The following is a 21,715-nucleotide window of genomic DNA, read 5'->3' on the forward strand; positions in this document are numbered from 1 at the left end:
AACGTTACAAAAAAAGAAATACAATTATTATACTTTTTTTTAATATATATATATAAGATACGTTCAGCTAAGTGATTAATAAGAAGTCCCTGATCCTGAAAGCCTAAAAATAATAAGAGAACAACAGCCACTAAACCTACCAGCTTGCAGGCTTTACTATAGATATTATAAATTCAGATTAACTTAAAGTCACAAATGATTATCATACAACAATAAAATACAGTTAGCCTCAAGCTTAGTAGAGTTAGTAGTATACATATATATATTAATACAGCAGTGGTTACATTTAGACTGTTTCAATATGATTATTAAATGCAGCCTGGTCTGGAGGTATACGTTTTATCCAAACACTGTGTGAGAGGTGGTTGAGGCTAAATTATAGCCCTTGCAAAACGGACAAAGTAAAGCTTAAAAGGCAGAACAAGTATTTATTTAATGTTAGACATTACAAATAAACTTGCTTTTTCTCTCATTGATCCCAAAGCGTACGCTCACAACACCCACACCTGCACCCACACACGGTCGGCATTGAACAATCACATTAAAAGGACAAGAAGGAGGCCGTCTCCCTGGTGATGGTGGAGCCGGCTCGGTTGCTTATATTTGATGACCTTCGTTCTGCTGTTTCCACTCTTCAATATTCATGCCTTTGCTCCATGAAATATGGATGCTGTGTGTAAGGAAGGGAGACCGACCTTTCACTGCCACATGAGAATGGATAGAAAAATAAATTGATGATGGGTATTTCAAAAAGTGACTTGAAAGGGAAATATTTCCTGGCTTTTTATCTGCCAGTTCTTTTACTTTCTCATCTGCCATCTGAATTCAAATCAATGCAGGAAACTTAGAGGAAAGTGTGTCAGAGGAATGTGAAGCACATCTAAGCTGGGAAGAGATAGAGGGAGGTGTGTGTGTGTGTGTGTGTGTGTGTGTGTGTGTGTGTGTGTGTGTGTGTGTGTGTGTGTGTGTGTGTGTGTGTGTGTGTGTGTGTGTGTGTGTGTGTGTGTGTGTGTGTGTGTGTGTGTGTGTGTGTGTGTGTTGTGTGTGTGTGTGTGTGTGTGTGTGTGTGTGTGTGAAATAAGAGAAAGTGTCCTAGAGAGACAGGGAGAGATTGGTTTCACCTGCACCACAGTGTTTAGATAAACTCCAGCGGCAGGGAGCTATAGACTCAGCCGAAATGAAACAGGATGCAGGTTCAACTCAGCACTTCAAAGAGAACTTGGAAGTTGAAGAAACTCCACATATTTGAATCACTGTAGCAACACAGACAGCTTCATTTACTTGAAAGTTTCACATTGGCCATCAGTAGTTACATCCTGCTTCGGTACGCTATTTATCAGAGTCAGGAGAAGAGAAGGAGACAGGAGTCTGTTCGTGTGGAAAGGAAATGGGAGTGATATGACAGCTTCAAAGGTCACAGGGAACTACTCTACAGTTTCTTGTTCTTCAACCATCACTTAAAGGGGACCTATCATGCTAAATGCACTTTTGTATGTCTTTTATACATGAATGTGTCCCCCCGGTGTGTCAGGGAACTCACCAAGTGTCAGAAAACACAACAGTCTCTCTTTTCCTCCATACACAAAATCTCTAAAAACGGGGCTTTAACGGATCTGATACAGACTGATACAGATTTGAAATATCTCTGACGTCAGAAACAAGGAGCTCCGCCTATATGGGCAACTCTCCACCTATCAGGGGAATGAGAGGTTGCCGTGGCATGGTAACAGCATGGTAACAGCATGGTAACAGCATGGTAACAGCATGGTAACAGCATGGTAACAGCATGGTAACATGACGCTCGTGCCTCGCCCACCTCCTTTGCAGGGGGGCGTGGTCAGCTGCAGCTCATTTGCCACAGAATCAGCCCTTGTGAAGACAGGGCTAAAATAGAGCGAAATGAGGCATGGCTAAAATGCATGATCTGTTTGGTATTTTGAAAAAAAAACTTCACAGACATGTTTTATATAGGTATGGCCCTACAATATATTATTCAAATATCGCATGATAGGTCCACTTTAAGAGACTATACGCTCCACTACCTGATTGTTCAGTGAGGGCGAGCATAGACAACTAGAGAGCATTTTCATCATCATCAGGCCAAACCCATCCTTCCAACTCTGCCCTCATTTTGATCTCAACCACGCACCGGTACATTTTGTGGGAGCATTTTGCACCCTTTTTACACTTTTGATGGAAAATTGCTCAAGATCACTACAGGATCACAAAAAAGTATATAACCCTAACCCTACTTTCAATTCTTGTTGCTGTATATATTTAAGGTCTATATATATATAATGGCGTACATCACCTTTGTTGTTTAGCAAGTTTACTGTACTGTACATGAAAGGAAGACTTGAGTCATTGATATTCTGACGCAGTAACCCATATGTGCTTTTTCTGTATATTCTGCCCAGACACATATTCAACTGGTCTCAGAGTGACTCATGAGGAAATGTAATTTTGTGTCTGGAGCACCTGTGGCTGAGAGTCTCAGGGTTTAAAGAGCAGCGTGAGGTAGGAAGAGCCGAGAGGGAAACCCCATCTTAAAACGAGGATAACGACTGTTTTTGTACCAAGCCAGAATCACACGCACAGATTTACAAAAGCAGCTTTTGTCATAGGGAAGAAAAACCATAGCATAAAATAAGGTATTATGTGTGTATGGTACACAAATGCGTGCATGGTAGTATTATCTAAGCCTGAGACATGTTATTTACTCAGATTATGGGCTTCCTGTGTAAAGACCAGAGCACAGTCCTTCTGTTTACTAAAATGGACTGCAGGAAATCAATCATCTAGGTAGGCATTAAATGTTTTTGTGGGTTATTACATTTTGATCGTGTTAGAAATTAGGTCCTGTCAGAACGTGTTGCTCAAGTTGCTGGTGCCCTTTTGAAATACATTTACATGTTTCTTTTTAAATGGTGGTTTGTTAGTGCTTCTGGTACATGTACAGATGTATCAACTGCTTCTCATAACCCTGCATGCTTCTGTTTCCTGCTCACTCCACTTAATGGGAGATCACAGTTTCTCCAGAACAGGTTTGGGCAGTTCTCTTGTTTACCTTTTCTCTGGCTCCACCCCTCCCCTCTGCCACTTCCTGATCACCTTGGCCTGTTAGAGGTGAGTAAGGTCTGAGCTCACACAGGGACAGTCTTCCCACTTTGCGTAATAGAATTCCTTTAAGACGGGCAGCCGGATATAATTTCTTCAGCTGAAGACCTGCAGCCAATCATCTTGACTCTCTGACTGGGACAAAGTCCTTTTTACTGTGTCATTTTACACTCCTTTGCTCCCCCCACCTTCACTCTGAATGGTTTAATGTTACACCCTCTGTGAGGCTTTACCTGCCCAGGTGAACTGCTCTGCTAAAAGTGAACGTCGCTCATGAAGCCATGTAAGTATACTTTCCCCTTTTTTTATCATAACTGGTTGTAACTTGTGTTAAATCCTCCACAGTAGAAACATTGTCAGTAGTTACAAAACAATGTTCCAGGGCTTTGTGCTGGTCACTGCTATTTGCATGGAATTCATTTGCATTAAATCCCTGTGTGATTGCTCACTTCACATGTGTGTGATAGTTGCCTGTGTAGCTTTTTTCTGTTACCTACGTGTGTGATTGCTAATCTCAGCCTCTCTGTTAGTGTTCAGTACAGTCTGTGCTCATCCAGTCAACCATTCTGATATTAGAGACACTTCACAGAGTGTTGCATCTGCGTGCAGCTGTTCCCCCAGACTGAGGTGTCAGGTCTGGCTCAAACTCACCGCTGAGATATGAATTCAGAGAGGGACCGACATACACACACACACACACACACACACACACACACACACACACACACACACACACACACACACAAACACACACACACACAAGAGCCTTATGTAGAGGTTATTGAAAGGACAGGAATTACATTACCTAGTGGGGTGGATATTCCACACTTAATCACCCTATTCTGGTAAGAAAGGAACAAATATACAAGCTTAAACCATGTGTTATTTAATAAAGAGTTATGGCATTTAACAGAATCAAACTATTTCCAGCTGGAAAGGACAGATAACCCGTTCCACTGATGTGGTAAGGAAATCTGACCAAGTTACACAGAAAAGCAATGACTTTATACAGGGAAGGGACACAGGAAGAGGATTAATTCAGCTAGGCAATCCACATTACAGTTCCAAGAAATGTGGGGGGAAGACAGAAGGGGGAGCACAGCATGTTAACCACCCTAACATCCTAACATATGATAATTGCCTGACAATGGTCAAGGCGACACCCTTCTGTCTGAGAACACTTTGTAGCCAGGCAACCTACATACATATTGAATCACTATAAATTCCCATCATACCTAGTTGCTTCACATCCTATATGATCATTCTAAGAACAAATATATATATATATATATATATATATGTTTATTCTAAGTGGAACAGTATGTGCTAGATTTCAAGAATACTGACAATAGTACTAGTTGTGTTATATAATTAATGTATCATGGGATTCTTGATAGGCTGGCTATTGTCTTAAACCCCAATTGTCAATATAGACACATTTAATTAATTAATGTGTCATGTTACATACTGTCAATACTGTTTAATGTGCACTGTGTTATGTGTTGGTTATGACACTGATTTCTGCTGAAAGTGAAAAAAACTGTCTAACTGGAATCTTCAGTGATTCATCGACATGTCTGAACACAACAGACTATGCTGTGTGCGTGTGTGTGTGTGTGTGTGTGTGTGTGTGTGTGTGTGTGTGTGTGTGTGTGTGTGTGTGTGTGTGTGTGTGTGTGTGTGTTGGATCTCACACATTCTTTTTTCCTTTAACACCAGGCTTCCTTATGTTTGTTTGTGCTCAAGGTCAGTGTTTATTAACAAGCTTGAATCAGCATTGGTGAATTAGTATCGGCATGCTATATTGACTTTTTGTCTACCTAAAGATGAACTGACATGTTCACAAACAACTTCTCATTCAGCACTCCTTCTCTGTGCTGTAATTGTGAGCGTGAGCGTGGTTCCTGTGATTGTGTGTCAGCCTTTACATTAGTTTGTTGCTTAACATGAATCAGATGGCAGTTTATAGTCTTTTCCATGTGAGGCCACAGCTGCTTCAAATACAATGAGCAGGTGTAGTCTGTGTCAGTTCAAATACATAATAGCATACATTTCGGTATGTTGCGGCACTTAAAAAAGAAAATCTACAATGCTTATCAAACAAGTTATGCAAAAGAAGACTGTTGTGTTTAAGCCTTCTTTGCTCTCACTTATCTCATTTGGCTGCACCTCTAGCAGGGTGTGTTTGTTTGATTGATACAGATATGATTTGATTATGTTGAGTATGAAAAGTATATGCTACTTCAGTGTGGACAGCGAGAGTGTGGACGCAGACATATTCAGCTAGTCATTGGGTTGTTTTTCAAACTCAATCGTTAGGAAAAGGAGCTGACTTGACATGACTTGTATCATTATTAACGCATCAAGTCTTTCCAGATCACAGGAGAGGAACATGAGAGTGAATCAACAACCCTATTTACATAAAATGTACAATGTGTGACGAATAAGGGGTAGGCTTACAGCTCGCCCAGTCTTTTAATAGTTAAATATCCAACCTTTTGAGCTTGACTTTGGTACAAAGACAAAGGAAACACTTTTGCTTTTGTGTTGAACACTGCTCTTCAAAAGTGAAATAAAAACCAGGACAGAATGCAGCCTGACTAAAATCCTCCTCATTCTAATGCTTGCTAATTGTGAGGCAGGTGTAGCTACTAATAAAGCATCAGTCATTTGAAGTTAAGGTCCAGTCTATCAGCTGTCTTATACTGTGGCGTTCAGGTCGTCCTGTCACTTCAGGGATTAGGAATGAACTGGAGAAAGCTGATGCTCCTCAGGCACAGGCGTGTCCTCTGTCTGAATGTGCCCATCTGTATGAGTGGGTGTGCAGTGGTGTGTGTGTGTGTGTCTCTGTATGGATGTACATGTATTTGTATGCGGAAAGTATTGTTGGAAGGCGATCGACATTCCAAACACAAATTGTTATGGTTAATGGGTTCCAGTAAAGTTAAAAGTAATGATTCTGATTACTTTACTATGTTCCTTTGTTAGTGTTTTATCATTACTTCTTTAATATCAAAGTTTCCCAAAGAGAACAAACTGATTCCCTTATCCTGTTCAGATAAGGAACTGGGGAGAATATCAAACCACCTTCATTTTTCATTTACTTAAAAAAAAAAATGTCTGCTCCCGCCCTTAGATATTTATTTGTCTCTCTTTTTCATTCTATCCTTTTCTGTTTTAAACTCATTCTGTGCAGTGATGAAAGTGCACTGCTCCATAGATCAGGGCAGACCTCACGCAGCAGGTTCCAGAGAGTGTGATGAATCAGCCATGTTACCGCAGGCTCTCAGTGGGAAAGTTCATCTTTGTTAAGACTGCTCAGCCTCTTCTTGTTAGCAGTCCCCTCCTAGACTCACCCAAACACACTAAGCTTATAAAGCTGTCACAACTCGCCGTGCACTTCCCTCATGTTGCGTATGTAAAAAGCAATGAGGACGGCCTGTTTGTTTTGACAACTCTGTGGTCACTGAGAGCCTGAGAGTTACTGAGAGCCTCCATATGTGCCGCCATTAGCATATGGGATTCACTTCAAAGTGTATTGTTTGCTCTGATTTTATTTAGAGCATGGGAACACATCCAATTAAAATAGAACTCGCACTTGGATGACATTTGCTTTCTTCAGACTACAAACACAAGTTTTGTTCCTGTTTGTTGTTGTTGTTTTTTTTCACAAGATCTAATGTCTCATTATTCAGCCAAGCCCAAATAGCGAGTCCAGAAACAAAGCTTGTGGAGTGCCAACAAGATGGCTGTTGCCAAGGTGACGTGTCTGACTGAGTCCATCTGTTCGTGTCCATGTGCTCGAGAAGCCCGCCTGTTTTGGAAATGACTTGTGCATCGGCACGCTCACAGTGTCGAATGCATGTAAACCTGTGAGGCAGTAGAAAAACTGTTTGAAATCATGTCACATCTGACAACATTAGTCATGCAGTACAACGAGTGCGTGCTGGAGACTTATCTGTGTCTATCTGCCTCGACACTTGCTGCTGCGATGAGGATTATTGATGTTCTTGAAATCTCAGTAGTTTGATATTACTCCTCTGTGCCAGCGTAGAAAATCCAAGATATTGAGAAAAACAAGAAAGAAAAGTTTGTAGGACTGCTGCACACATTATGTGCTGCTGTTGTTCATCTTTGTGTTTAAGAGAAGCTCTGCTCCAGCAACATTTGCTTATGAATATTTTCACACCCTGTTTACTTGAAATGATAACTGTGGCTGCTGACTCCCTTTCTTTGGTGGGGTAAAGCACCAGTATACATTTACTCAGCTACTGTTCTAGTTCATTTTTGAGAAACTAGCTGTAGGACAATATTGTGAACTTCTTTATAACGTTCCAGAGGCATATATTCATATTTTTACTCCAAAACATTTCTATGCTGTTACTGGCTAGTTTTTTTTAATGTATTTGTTATTTACAATTATATTCACAACCGTTTTGGCCTGTGACCCCTTACTAACATTTTTTTATAGACACAGTGAACAAATACCCTAACATTTATATACCTATTTATCATCTATCCAAGTAATCTTGTGACCCTTTTGGGGGCCGGATACCCATGTTAGGAACCACTTGGCTATCAACTTAACTCTAAAAAAAGTAGTTTAACTACCCCCAGCTTGGCCACATACAACAGTTAAATCCTACATTGATCACAACAATCTAACTACATTACATATAATATTCCTTTTCCTTACATAGATCTATGCTGTTGATGACTTCCTGACTGGATTCAACGAGACATCCCGACTCCAAATGAGTATCGAGGAGGATAGTATACAGCCAGAAGTTGTCATGGCGATGGCGGGGGCCTCTGCTCCACCCCTTTCCCCCTCAGAGTATGGACTTTTGTCTCCGCCTCCTGACCTGTGCGTCTCATGTGGGCACATCCACCAGCTGGAGGAGAACCACGAGTACCTCTACACAAACGAGGTGGACGACGACCTGGTCTGTCACATCTGCCTGCAGGCGCTCATCAGGCCTCTGGACACGCCCTGCGGACACACCTACTGCCAGGAGTGCCTCACCAGCTTCCTGCTGGAGAGCGACTTCTGCCCGGTGTGCCGCACGCCCCTCATGCTGCAGAGCTGCAGGAAACCCAGTCTGCTGGTGCACAAGCTGCTGGACAAGCTGACTGTGGCTTGCCCCTTCACTGACTTTTGCACTGACACCATGGCCCGTGGGGAAGTGGCAGACCACATCAAAAGCAGGTAGGAGGAAAGAAGCACGGTTTCATTTTTCCCAACATTAACATGGTAAAAGCAGTTTGTACCTAGGAGCATTTGCAGGCCTATTACTTTATTTTATCATTAGTAATATTTTATCTAGTAACATCTACAATGACCTGCAGTAAACACACACTCTAGGTTTCCCACTCTCCTCTGCCTAATGTCATTAACCCACAGCTCCCGTCCCAAAGGGGAGAGTTGTTTCTCCATCCAGGCTTTCATCTAAACTAGGCCCAGCTTTTTCTTGTTTATATATCATTAAGAGACAGTTCTCTGTATTTTCTGGATCTGTTTTCATTAATACTCATTAACACTCGCCCAGCACAAAGGGCCTCAGGGATAATTAGAGCATCACATCACACACAAGATGCAGAGTGTTTTCCTACTCATTTGCACTTTATAAAACTCTATAAACTCTTAAAATGTTGTGCTTTTTTTTCTGCCATTTCACTCTTTTTATTTTCCACCACCCACAAACACCCATTTTTTCTGCCACCATTTTATATATATTATATATTATTATATAATATATTATATTATATATATTTATTATATAATATATATATTATTATTATTAAATATTGCCATTCTTTCTATCGTTTACCCACATTGCTCCATTGTTTCCCTGCCTTTTTCTCTTCATGTAGTGTGTGTCTTAATGAGACGTGGAGCTCTGAGGACGACTCCCAGAGGGATTCAGCTATTCTCCCATAGTTAGAAGGTGTTATCTGTGAAGGTGAGAGGCCACGGTCAGAGGGAGAACTCCACACATTGTGTTGTGGCCTGTTCTTTAAAACGGTATCATCTCAACAGTGCTCTGCTTTATCACTCACCGTTAAACTGTCCAACCCAGAGCAATGCAGCTGCTGATTCCTTTGAAAAACAAACACAAATTGGGATCTAAATTGAGGTAAAGCCTGTACCGATTCCCCATGTTACTGACATTTTCTCCACGTTTGGGCCATGGTCCAGTGATTTTGACTAAACCATGATTTGTTGATAAAGCTGGTTATTATGGTTGGCCTAGTACTTGTTGGGTTTTAACATGTGCAGATGATCGGGGATGTTGAATGGGTCAACCAAACATTGTTTTTTACCATGAGTGAATAGATATCGCTTCCCATTTCCCACCAAAAGTCACAGTTCTTTATTTTTACAATGGCCACAAACAGACCCCTAAAAACAGCTAAGTGCTCATTATTTAACCATGACCCCAACGGCGTAACCATTACAGAAAAGTCATTTTAACCCAAACCATGATCTTTCGCTAAGCCTTACCAAGCCGAAACTCAAACACACCTTAACCACATAAAAGAAAATGCAGTTGCATGCAATGTTATGGAGGTTTAAAATGGGTACCAAAGGAATGAAGTTAATATGAAAAGAAAAACACCTTCTGTATCTACACTTATATATTAATTTGAAGACCTGGGGTTAATATGAATCATATTTCTCTCTGTGTGTGGCCATGATGGCAGAGCACACTGTCTCTGGCCATACCCAGTAATCTGGCAGAGGGTCAGGAGCTGTAATGACTGAGACAGCCACGCCATCTGGTCAGAGATGATTTCATACCCATGTAATCGTTCATGACCTGATCAGCCTTTGGTTAGAGCAATGTAAATGTAAACACAATTAGGACAATTAAGAACCAAATAAAAACCACTTGATCAACGGTATTTTTTCCCGGCTGTGTCCTGTAAGGGCTTGCACAAGCTTCAGCAAGAAAATTCCTCCCCAACCGCTCAGGTATTCATTTTAGCCAATTACACGTGGCTACATGTTTGTGCGCTGCTTAAAACAGGGTTTCTCTTCTCTGAATGTCTTTTGCTCTCATATTTTTTGTGTTTTTGTCAAATGAATTTACCCAGAGCGCCATGTGTGTGTTTTACTGATGTTCTGCCTTGAGCATGATGGTGTTTCTTTTTTCTCTTTGGTCTCTTTTTATGTAAAATTGTGCTTGTTTTCAAGTTAGCTTTTAAAGCCCACAGAGGAGCTCTTCAAAGCTTGTGTGGCTATTTGGAAAAGGAATGAGAGTTCATGGCAGTGTGTGTGTGTGTGTGTGTGTGTGTGTGTGTGTGTGTGTGTGTGTGTGTGTGTGGTGTGTGTGTGTGTGTGTGTGTGTGTGTGTGTGTGTGTGTGTGTGTGTGTGTGTGTGTGTGTGTGTGTGTGTGTGTGTGTGTGTGTGTGTGTGTGTGTGTGTGTGACAGAGTGAGAAAAGAGGTAAGGCCACCTAAGCCAGGTGCGGTGACAGGTGTGTAAGCTAACCTGTTTTGCTACCCACGTTATTCCTAGCCCCATGATACCTTGGTGAAAATATGGGTGTGACTTCCAGTTATTCCTTTCATTGAACCAGCCTGTGGAGTAGTTAACAGAAACATGAAGATGTCTTCCTTTTTATAAGTTTGAGCTTTTCAGTAACTGAATGATGTGAAAATATGTCGCACCTTAAAACGGCTAATGTGGTTAAACCTGGGACTTCTGTACCACCAAGGAGTGGAAGGACCACCACATGAAGTGGCCCTGGAAAGCCGTAACAAACTAAGTCATCCTAACTTTATGAAGTTAACCTGTTAAGGCCTGAGCCTGTTTTTCAGGTTTCAGGCTCGAAAATGACATGCCCAGAACAAATGACTATATCTTCACTTCTAATAGGGGTAAATGAATAGTCTTTTTTCTCAAAGCAATGAAACACCTGTGAGTTGGATGTAGAAGAGTCAGAATCAATGTAGATGTTTTTATTTTAAAGTAAATTCAGATTGAACATAGTAAAACAATTTAAATTATAGTTTCCGTCCAAAAAGAACCATTACTTATAGTGAAAACCACCCTTGAATGATGGGATCGAAGACTAAAAGCTTTAGGAATCCAAACTATAACATATAATAAGTACCCTGTATCAAGATTGATGCAAAAACAAGTTACATTTGACCTGTTTCGAGAGGTTTAGAAAAGAAAACGAGGGTGTATTTGCCATATCTCTGGAACCCATCGGTCGATTTTGATGATTGACACCACTTTTGAACCGTTAGAGCCAATAAGATTGAGAGGGAGTTCCTACATCCATCTAAATATTACCATTGGTGAATGAGAGGATGCGCAGCCAGCAAGCCCAAAACCGGAAGCTCTCATACACTCTCTCGTAGCTCTCATAGCAGCTATGAAAACTACTCTTATTGACATACATTTTATGATGGATTATCAGTAATAATTTCAAAGTTTCACAGAGACATTGGATTAACCTTCAGCAGCATTTATATGCATTTTAATGCCACTGAACACAACTTTTGATCAGAAAACAGCAAAGGTAAGACGTATTTGCTGTTTTGGCCACGTAAAGTGAAGTTGTGTGTTGTCTTTGCTTGCCTTCGCTGCCCTGAGTTTTGGTCGCACAGTGATGATACTTATACCATTGGAATATGTGGAATCCCAGCTTTCATATGATATTGTGCAGATCCGATGAAGTATACAATATTTCTACCGTGAGTTATGTGCTAAGTGCGTTAGCACTGTTTCGCTTAGTGCTAATTCAGACGCTTGGCGTTAGAGTTGTGTTTTGTTTCGGTATAAATGGTTCATATCGTCAGGTAGCTGAGTTTCTTCCCGTTAAGTGGGTATGACACATTCATAGTTTGTTAAATGTTAAGAAGCCCTCAGATGCTGTTTCTTGCAAGATGTTGCGGGAGCCTCTGGCTTAACAGGTTAAAGGGATAAGTTGCTAATGTGTGGCCTAAAGAGTGTATTGAACACAACAGGAAAGTTAATTGTTCCTGTCAATGATCTTACTGCTGGTTTGTAATTAAAACAAAGTCTTCTCAGTGACAAGCCCATAAATATACTGTCTTTTGAAAATACCTATTTTTTGTATTGGCTGGTGTGATTATTATGAAAAGGAATTATTGAGAGAGAGTTTGTTATGTTGGTGTTTTTGTGAGTGTAAGTCAATGTGCAAGTGTATGGAAATAGCTCCTTTGGGGGCAGACTGGATTCTGTTCACAAACTGCATCCTGTCACAATCCAATTACATTTCCATTTCCTGCATGCCCTGCGGTCTTCTTGCTTTGCGCACTGTTCAAATACCACAGGATAACTTATGCCTCACGCATGCATACATTACAACACGCAAACAGACACGCACTCACGCACCAACACACACACAAACAAATCCAGCCTGTAACCACACTACCTCCATCCATGAAATATTCATTCAGACAGGGTATTTACACCAGTTAAGTGTCTTTCTCGAGGGTAGCAGACTGAGTGCTATACAAATCGGATAACAGGGGGGAAAAGGTACCAACAGGGAAACCAAGATAAAGTAAAGGAGCAGAGGAAGGGAACGGGAAAAAAGTGAAGATAAAAATCAGGATAAGTAGTAGGATGCTGAGTAAAATGTGAGTTTTTAAATAATCTTGCCATGATTTAAAGTGGCTTGATAAACATCAGTGGAATCAGATTGATTGTGGGGCTTGACAGGATGAGATGAAAATAGATACGCTGCAGTATTGCACATTGAAAGTGAGTGAATGCCGTTCACAGCCATCAACATGTACCACAGTCCATCAAAACACACCTCTGTCCGTCACTTCCCAGCTCTAAGTGCGTCCCAAGATCCCTGCAGTTCACAATCAGGTTGTGATGATAGAAAGGGTTAACCTCTCTATTTGTGTATAACATACACCCTTATCATTCCCTCTCTCATTGCACTGCATACATTCTCAAATTGAATGACTGATTGAATCAATGAATGAAAAGACTCTTGATCAATGGCTCTCTGAAGATGTGTTCCAAATGTGTTTTTTTTTTTTTTGCACCTGTCTATTTCGTTCATGTCACTCCAAACAGCAAGCCCCCATCACTGCAGAGATTATTGATTTGCCGGTGTGTTTTGGTAATGTTCTTTTTTTTTCACACATGGAGGCAGATTCTGTTTAGCGATCAGACCAATCTGCTGCACAGGGAGCAGTCCATCGTTGGAGAGGAGGGGAGAGGGCTTGGAGGCAACATATTCTCCCCCCTCCTCTCTGTCCTCCCCCTTCATAAACCAACATATGTGCAGGCAGGGGGAGGTGAATGCAGAGGTTGTACGTATGTGTATGTCTGAGATTGTGCGTGTGTGAACACGCGTGAGGAGGGCACAGCCAATCAGAGCATCACCAGGTACCTCCCCCCTTGTGTCTTTGTTTGGTCTGCTCCATCTCCCCCTCAGTGGTTTCTGCTGCAGTATAAGTCACAGCCTGCGCCGTTCTCTCTGACATACACACACACACACTCACACTCACACACACACACCGATGGAGACAGATATGCACACACACGCAAACGAGCGCAAATCCTCTTACAACTCGCTAGTGCCCAGAGCAGATTAAGGGGCTGCACATCTCAAATTGTATTCCAAATGTGCCACCTTTGCATGGGTCTCCTTCCTCTTCTTCTTGCACTTTCTCCTCTTCCTCCTGTACCACAACGGGACTTCTGCTCTGCACCTGCTTCTGCTGCTTCTTCCTCCTCCGCTCCGTCTTCAACCTCTGGCAACTGGCCCGTTTGCCTCTGCAGCTGAGATGACCAGGCAGCCCGCCTGAGGCAGAGGAAGAAACTGCCAGGCTCACACAGACACAGAGGTAGAGAGAGGGGGGGGGAACCCGAGGGGAAGAAAGAGGCTGAAAAGGTAGGAAGTGAAGGATTCTTTCTGATCTGAGGGGCGCCTCTGGAGAAGGAAGGCAGGCAAAGAAGGGGGGTCAGTACGGCCAGGTTCGGAGAATTGGAGGTGGAGGAGGAGGGGGGACTAGAAGAGGAGAGAGCTTCAGCGCAGAGAGGAAAGGAAGAGGGGGAAATAAGTGAGGAAAAAGAGCCCAGCGTTGACCATGAAGGCTCTGTTGCTGCTGGTCCTGCCCTGGCTCAGCCCGGCCAACTACACAGACAATTTGGGCAACCTGCACATCCTCTATTCTGAGCTGTGAGTACAACACTCAGCGTCCTCCATCATCCAACATCACCCCATCCGTCCCATCAATCAACAGTCCATGCAGCTGTTAATATGTCATTTTGCATGTCTTTCACTTCCTTTATCAGTCTGTATTTGTTTGTTGTGTCTGTGCAGTAGATCTATGCGTATTTGTGTGTAAATTCTGATGTTTACTTTTTTTTATTATCACTTTAAGAGTTACAGTGTGTCTCTGTGGTGTGAAAGTAAACCTAGAGCTTTGTAATGCTCTGCACATTGGTTTGTGTGGCTCTGGGATGCAGTAGAGGCAGCAGGTAGGGCTTTGTGCTGTCCAGGACAGTTTGGATGCTACAGCACTGCAGCATGGCATCTCTCTCTCCCTTTTTCTCTCTCCCTCCCTCTCTCTCTCACTCTGAGTGTATCTGTGAACTGTATTGATTAGATTGAAATGTCGGCACACGTTTGCTCCCTTTATTCACAGTCCCGTTAAGCATATGGACGGCTGTAACTACGGTGTGTTTGTTTTTGGTGATAGACTTTCACCTCAGCATTAAAAATTCATAGCTGGCTATTCTACTGCAATCCCATCTGTTTAAGCCTTTATGTAAACATACTCTTTATATATTTCAAATAAATCAGTACCATACAAATACACATAAAAAGGCACACCTGTTAGTGTACATTTTTATAGGCTTTCCTTTCAATTCATATTTAATCAGTAGCAAAGGTTAGATCCCCCTAGGCACTTAGATGTTGGATATTGTTGTAGAATTTGACACCAGGGAACAAAGCTCTCATGGGGTGTGTCATTAGGGCTGCAATTTATCATGGACTATTTGAACGATTTCTATACGTAATTTAGTTCAAAAATATAAAACAAGGGCTAGGGAAAAGGACCATAACATACCTACTGAGCTTCAGGGGACCTCATGCATTACTGTTTTGTCGGGCCAACTGTCAGAAACCCAAATGTGTTTAGTTTACAGTCATTTATTAAAACAGAGGAAATCGAAAAATCCTCATATTTTGGAAGCTTTGCAATATTTTCAACCTCTTGAAAAATGTGATAATTTGAGGAAACGTCACCAGACAAAATAATATTTACACACTTTTCGATACGCTATTTTTGGCACCTCTTCTTCTGAGCTGTGTTTCCCGCTCTGTGTTGGCCCTCAGACTCTCTTTATGTGGGAGTTAATGTTGACGATGTTCAGCAGCTCCACGTGAAGCCAGGGCTCTCTGATCCCTGAGCTGGGCTTCTGCTCCTCTTTCCAGTCTGACGGAAATGTCCCATTATGCTGCATGAATACATGTAACAATGGAGCGCCTTGCAAATCCCCTCATTTCATTGTGTGCTCTCTCCACTGAGAGGGGCTTTAGCTCCTGCAGACACCAAGAGCCCATATTGGACAGCAGTTGATGCCAAAGTAGAGAGAATGGGAAAGAAGGGATGATAGACAAATGTACTGAATGGTCTGGAAAAATAGAGGTATAGCAGAGATGAAATCCTTACATTTGATTATATACATGACAGACTGGGATCAGGATGCAATAAGGATGGAAATGAAGTATATGACAAGAGAGGAGATGGGAGATGATAGATGATAGAAGACAGGAGGGTGTAAGGTCACTTCCTGTGTGTGTCTTCCATCTGGCGATACCTACAGCTTCCATAGTATGCGGGTCGTTTTAATCAGGGGATGTTTGTAGATACATCTTCAGATTTCTATCTTTGCCCAGTGAGTGAGGAATATTGACAGTCAGAGAGAAAGAGGATGTCAGAGTGTGTTTCTGTGCTTGTGACAGTGAGGTTTTTTGCTGATTATGACATGACAGGGAGGAAACCAGGAGCAGACAAACGTGGACGTGGTGTTTTTCTGCCTGGCTAGAGAGCAGTAGCACACCATTTGTCTTTATCCACTGTTGACAGGAGCAGCCTCAAGCTCCCTCCGAGTTACCACCATCTCCGCCTGCCTCTGTTTCTCTCGCTCCCTTTCTCCACTCCTCTTTCTCCACTCCTCTTTCTCCCTCCCGTCCTTTCTTTTCTGATTTCTTTCACTTTAATGTGATTACTACAGTGAGTTGATATTGCGTGGGAAATGTGAGAGTGGCTGCAATCTGTCTTACTCACACATAAGTGAGCGTAGGCTTGTGTACACATTATATGGACATACGCAGGGTGTAGATGGCAATAACAATGCAGAGGGAGAGTAGGTGTTTCTCTGTGATGAAATGCTTAATATGGTTACTGCCGTTTTACCCAGTCAGCACTGGCCAATATAAAAATAGCAGCACTGTCATATACAGGAGAGCACCTACATTGTGGTAATTTTATTCCTAACACTCACATATGCACACACAATAAGACTTTCCTTTTTCCCTCCCGTAGCCCGCATGGCTTCCCCTGATGATCACAGTGCGGTGCTGTGTGGAGCATTAATGATTAATCTATGTTCATTTTCTGTGCCGGTGCTGAGATGACTTAAACACTATGATTAGCTTAGCTTCCGTTCTTTCAGCCCTCATCTCGGAGGTGTTTGATCACCAAGAGCTGTGCGCACTCCCAGTGCTCTAGACGTCTTCGGCATAGAATAACTCTAACAGGATTAGCAGAGGAACTCGCTGAATCTGAACAATAAGAGTAATTTATTTATGCTGGGTCCACCTCGAGTCAAAGGCAGTGCACCATTGCCATGACCTCTTGGGCCTCGTGGCAGTTTTTAAGTGTAAGGCAGGCTTCACTAATTAGACTTTTGTTTGGATTAAATATTAATCCTTGTTCTGGGGTGAGGCAGCTCTCACTGTCTTATTGTATCTAGCAGGCCAGAAACACAGGGGAGGCCAGTGGAGAGTGGTTGAGAGATAAGAAATCAAAGCTACTTCCTACTCTCCTGAAAAACTTGCGCATCTCTCTAAAAGGAGATAACAATAAATCAGCCTCATTATATCTTTGCATGGGATTTACAATATGAAGCACATTCTGGGAATCCATCATGGGATCATTTAAATGCATGGGTAGTCAAAGTATACAAACTACACAATGGAAAGAAAACATAGGACAAGGACACAAGTAGAGGAATCGCTGAAGATGTTCGCAAACAAACAGACTCATGCATAAATCTAAAGTATGCATGAAAATACACACCAAAACACACATTTGACTATGTATAATTGAAGAACGCCGACCGCATGTGCAAACACACAGTCACAAAAGAAGCGATTAATTATGTATGTATTCATTTATTCATGAACAGAAGTGAGTAGCAGGTCAAAGTGTTTACTTTCGCAGAGCCTTCCTCTCATATGTGTCTCTGCTCAAGCAGAAATGCAGCACACCAGTGGGGCAACCAGGTATTAGTGTCATCATGCAGAAGGGGTTTAAAATGGGATTGAGTTGGGTATTTTATAAGAAAAACATTTGACCAAACTTTAATATACCAGATTTGTTTCCGCAATGCAGTGCTCGTTTTTATCTGTGCTGATTCATAGACTTCAAGTGCCCTACCTCTCCAGCCATATCACGGAGTGTATGTAAATATGTCTGTTAACCTTTGCCTCTTGCTGGTTTACAGTCTGGCTGGTGTTTGGGGTCTATGAGGCATGACATGTTAAACATGGAGTATTTTCTACAGTCTCTTGTCTGCAGCAGGCTCTATACGGGCGGCCTGCCGAGTAGGGATCCAGCAGAGTGTGAGGAGAGGACTGTAGAGTTAATCTCTCACGTGAACGGTGCCCTGCTGAGTGCCAGTGCTTTGGGTTTGGTTGACCAGAGTTGGCTGAGTTTGCATGGCACGAAAAGGTACGGAAAACAGGACACTGCCAAGGGCTAGTGTGGCATGGATTGAAAAATATAAGGTGCTAATAGCAATGTGGGACAGCATCCTAGTGGGAATTCTTTATGATTATATTCTGAAGTGTGGAGGGGATTACAGTTAGAGTTGCACCTCACTGAGAGAAATTTAGTATTTCAGATCTAAATAATTTGTGGCCCTTGAGCTGAGGTCCAGCTCAGCCAGAGAGCAGAGAATAAATCAGCTGTGCTCTTCTAGTCTGTTGTCATGGTTGAAACCAGATACTGACACAACAAATGCTGCATAAATGTCCTACCAGACCAATCATGAGGTCAGGGTTCCGGTGATGATCGTACATATTGATTGGCTGAAAAAACCACGACTCAGAGTTTGGGCTGTAACTAACAGGCTGACTGGACTGACACAGCGCTTGGCTGGGAAGCCTCTGCACTCGTAAACACACACAGAAGCATCAAGCATGCCAAACCTGCTGAGCCACTGCTCACCACACAGGAGCTCAAGGGAAAGTTCCAACACAAAGGCAGGAGTTATGCTCTGTGTTGCCAGTTGAACGCATTAACTTTTGGTTTCTGTATGCATTCGTCTTCAAAGGCTGTAAGAAGTCACACCCAGCTAAACCTCGCCTACTACTTCAATTTAGCAAATCTGTCTTTGGAAACAAGCCAAAAATGTGGTCCCTCAGCAGAGACTCTCCCCCTCCCCCCTCACCCCCTCCTCACGCAGCAGCTGGGATTACCTCTTGCAGCAGGCGGATCCAATCAACACACCAGCGCACCCTCTGATTAACACTCCTCTAGTTCATCATTAACTGGATTACTCTGTCTTTATGTCGCTCTTTCTCCTCTCTCACTCTACGTATCTATATATCATACCGTCTATTCCCCACCTATCAAACTTTGTTCAAGTGCTTAGCATATGGCCCAAGTGTGTGATAAAGAAGTCATTGAAATATTAATCTAATGTAGAAAAAATATGTAAATGATTATTTCCATTAAATTAATGACCGCCATCCCTCTCCATGTTGCACCACAATACTTGTTCTGCTAGTGTGTGTGTGTGTGTGTGTGTGTGTGTGTGTGTGTGTGTGTGTGTGTGTGTGTGTGTGTGTGTGTGTGTGTCACAGGTGCTTTCCCAGAGCGTTGTACTTTTGTTTTACCATGCTCAGTAAGCTTGTGTTTTAGCCAAAAGCTGTTATGGGCAGACTCAGTTCCATCCCTAAATCAGCTGGATTAGATGTTGACTAAAGCCAGGGTCCATAAAACATTCCTCTATTTTAACGACTGTTGTCCTAGCATTGTTTGTCTTAATTACGAACATGATGGGACATTTAGTAGAGAGAAGGGGATAGACTGAGTTCCTGGCTTTTCTTATGTTTTGTAAGTATGTTTTGCTCTTGAGCTCTTTTTCCACAAAACATTGAGTTATCGAAGATTAAAATGGTTTTCTCTTTTTGTACCTTAACATGTGGAAGACATGAGTAGGCTACTGTATGTTTCCACACTCTGAAGTCGTTGAACATTGCACCAATAGTGTGTGTGTGAATTCCGATAATCACTAGTGCTCCAAAAATAACACACATTGCATACTGTCACTTTAAAACTTCTCTCTGTCACACAAGGCAGCCTGATGTATATTCCACACACACACACACACACACACACACACACACACACACACACACACACACACACACACACACACACACACACACACACACACACACACACACACACACACACACACACACACACACACACACACACACACACACACACACACACACACACACACACACACACACACACACACACTCTTTACTGCGTAGAAACCTTCAGGCTCACAAGGCACCGGGGTTGCTCTTCTCACAGTTTCTTACATGTCACTCGGTGTTGCTGGTGTATTTTCAAAAGCATTAGAAGGCTGGTGTCAAAACTCATTAGTAACAACTCCCTGCTGCTGCTTTTAGATTAATAAGGATGCCAAGAGAAGGAAGAGCTCACATAACCAGAGTTAGCTAAGCTGTGGGTCATACACAGGTCAGCTGCTGCACCCCAACAGACTCACTGTAGGATGACTTTGTAAATAAACAATGCTTTGGATTGAAACCCATTTGCATGATTACACTGCCACAGCATGTGAAAATATGCCCACACCGCCAGTTCCTGTTTCCGACTGTCTGACCTGGAATTGTCACCTCAGCGGGGGTAATTTGCACTGTATGCGGAGTGTGGCCCAACATGATTGTCCGTGGCAGTCAGGGGCAGAGAGAGTATTTGGGTTAGGAAGGATAATCCACTCACCCCTAAAGAGGATTGGAGAATCTCACAGGCTTTGATGAGTTGTGAGCTGGTGTTTATTTCACATCACAAGAACAGGGCAGGGTGCTTTCGGCACGACCACCGCATCACAGAAAGCATCATGGGTAATTGCTACTGCGCTGGAGAGATTCAGGAGTAAAGTAGTTGTAGGTAGAGGAGGCGAAGGGCGGAGCGGGTGGGATGTTTTGGTGTCCTCGCTCCTTATCTTGCCACAGATCCTGGGGTTTAGAGAGATGATGTGATAACTGAGGCTTTGCTGACTGAGACACGGATACTGCAGTGCTAATGAGCATCCTCTAAGCTCAGTGATTGTCTCCCAGAAAAGGCTGCTGTATAAGAAAGGGAAAGCTTTGCACAAGCACTCAAATTCTCATATTTACACAAATGGATGTTTGTTTTTGACAGAAAAACAAGAAGAAAAGAGGGTATGTTATGTGGACTTTTTTTGCAAGTGTACCACCCTCGATGCACTGCACGTCTCCAGACCTAATTGGCTCGCTTACCTTGCCTCTAAAACTCCAGGACCACCCTGGTGAAGCAGACAAGGGGTTTCTGTCACACTTCCCTGCCTTTAAACTTAGAGTGCACACACTTTGGCCTTCACATTATATCTCAAGACATTAAAACTCTAAGCAGCTGAGATATGGCTACGCTGTTAAGTCATCTATTGTCCCCTGGAGAAAGGACATTTTAATTAACAGAAGACTAAGCCTTTTAATAAACCAGAGGCAGACTAAACAATGGCTGCCGTCTCAAAGACTGTTGTGATGGCCTCTGAGTTGTTGTGACGTCAACAAAATGTCTTTTAGTTGTTCCCTGTGAAAGCACAAGATATATTAGATTTGTTGACAATGTGTGTCTGAGCTTTACAATCACACTTTTAGAATAAGCCCCTTAAGTTTTTACTAAGTCAAATTTAGTGTGAAGTGTCCATTCATTAATTATTGGGCATTTTGCTACGATTTGGGTGGTCTATAAGATTTATGAAACTGAATGAACCTGTTTTCTGATGTGTTCGTCCATCTTAACTGACTGGCTGTGGTTTTCCATTTTCCACTCCCCATGCTGAAATAGAGGAATGTTGTCTAGCTTTTAGAATTCAGTCAGCCTTGACCAGAAGTCCTATACTGTGTGGAAACGAAAAGGAATCAAATGTTCAGTCAAGCATCGACAGTCAGTGCTGCTCCATAAGGCTTCGGTAGGAAGTGAATTCTATATATAGAGAGGATATTACATTATTTATTTGGTTTAAGTAATTGTTATTATGTAAGTTAGAGTGTGATGATATATTCACAGG

At 42.3% G+C, this 21,715-nt stretch overlaps 1 protein-coding gene across 4 annotated transcripts in view; it reads left to right on the forward strand.

Annotated features, from left to right (window-relative positions):
* The first annotated feature begins 3,117 nt into the window (after positions 1 to 3,117).
* The window catches only part of lnx1 (ligand of numb-protein X 1), a 36,847-nt gene continuing 18,249 nt past the window's right edge, over positions 3,118 to 21,715 (forward strand). For 2 of the 4 annotated variants that reach the window (XM_034229910.1, XM_034229911.1), the window contains exons 1-2: positions 3,118 to 3,400; positions 7,818 to 8,326. In XM_034229910.1, the coding sequence (XP_034085801.1) occupies positions 7,872 to 8,326 (455 nt within the window). In that variant the 5' untranslated portion in view covers positions 3,118 to 3,400; positions 7,818 to 7,871. Of the gene's footprint in view, positions 3,401 to 7,817; positions 8,327 to 13,574; positions 14,301 to 21,715 lie in introns of those variants that run through there. The other 2 variants (XM_034229912.1, XM_034229913.1) reach the window with 2 other exon arrangements.

This window comes from Gymnodraco acuticeps, unplaced genomic scaffold (assembly GCF_902827175.1).
Source record: "Gymnodraco acuticeps unplaced genomic scaffold, fGymAcu1.1, whole genome shotgun sequence".
Classification (NCBI taxonomy): domain Eukaryota; kingdom Metazoa; phylum Chordata; class Actinopteri; order Perciformes; family Bathydraconidae; genus Gymnodraco; species Gymnodraco acuticeps.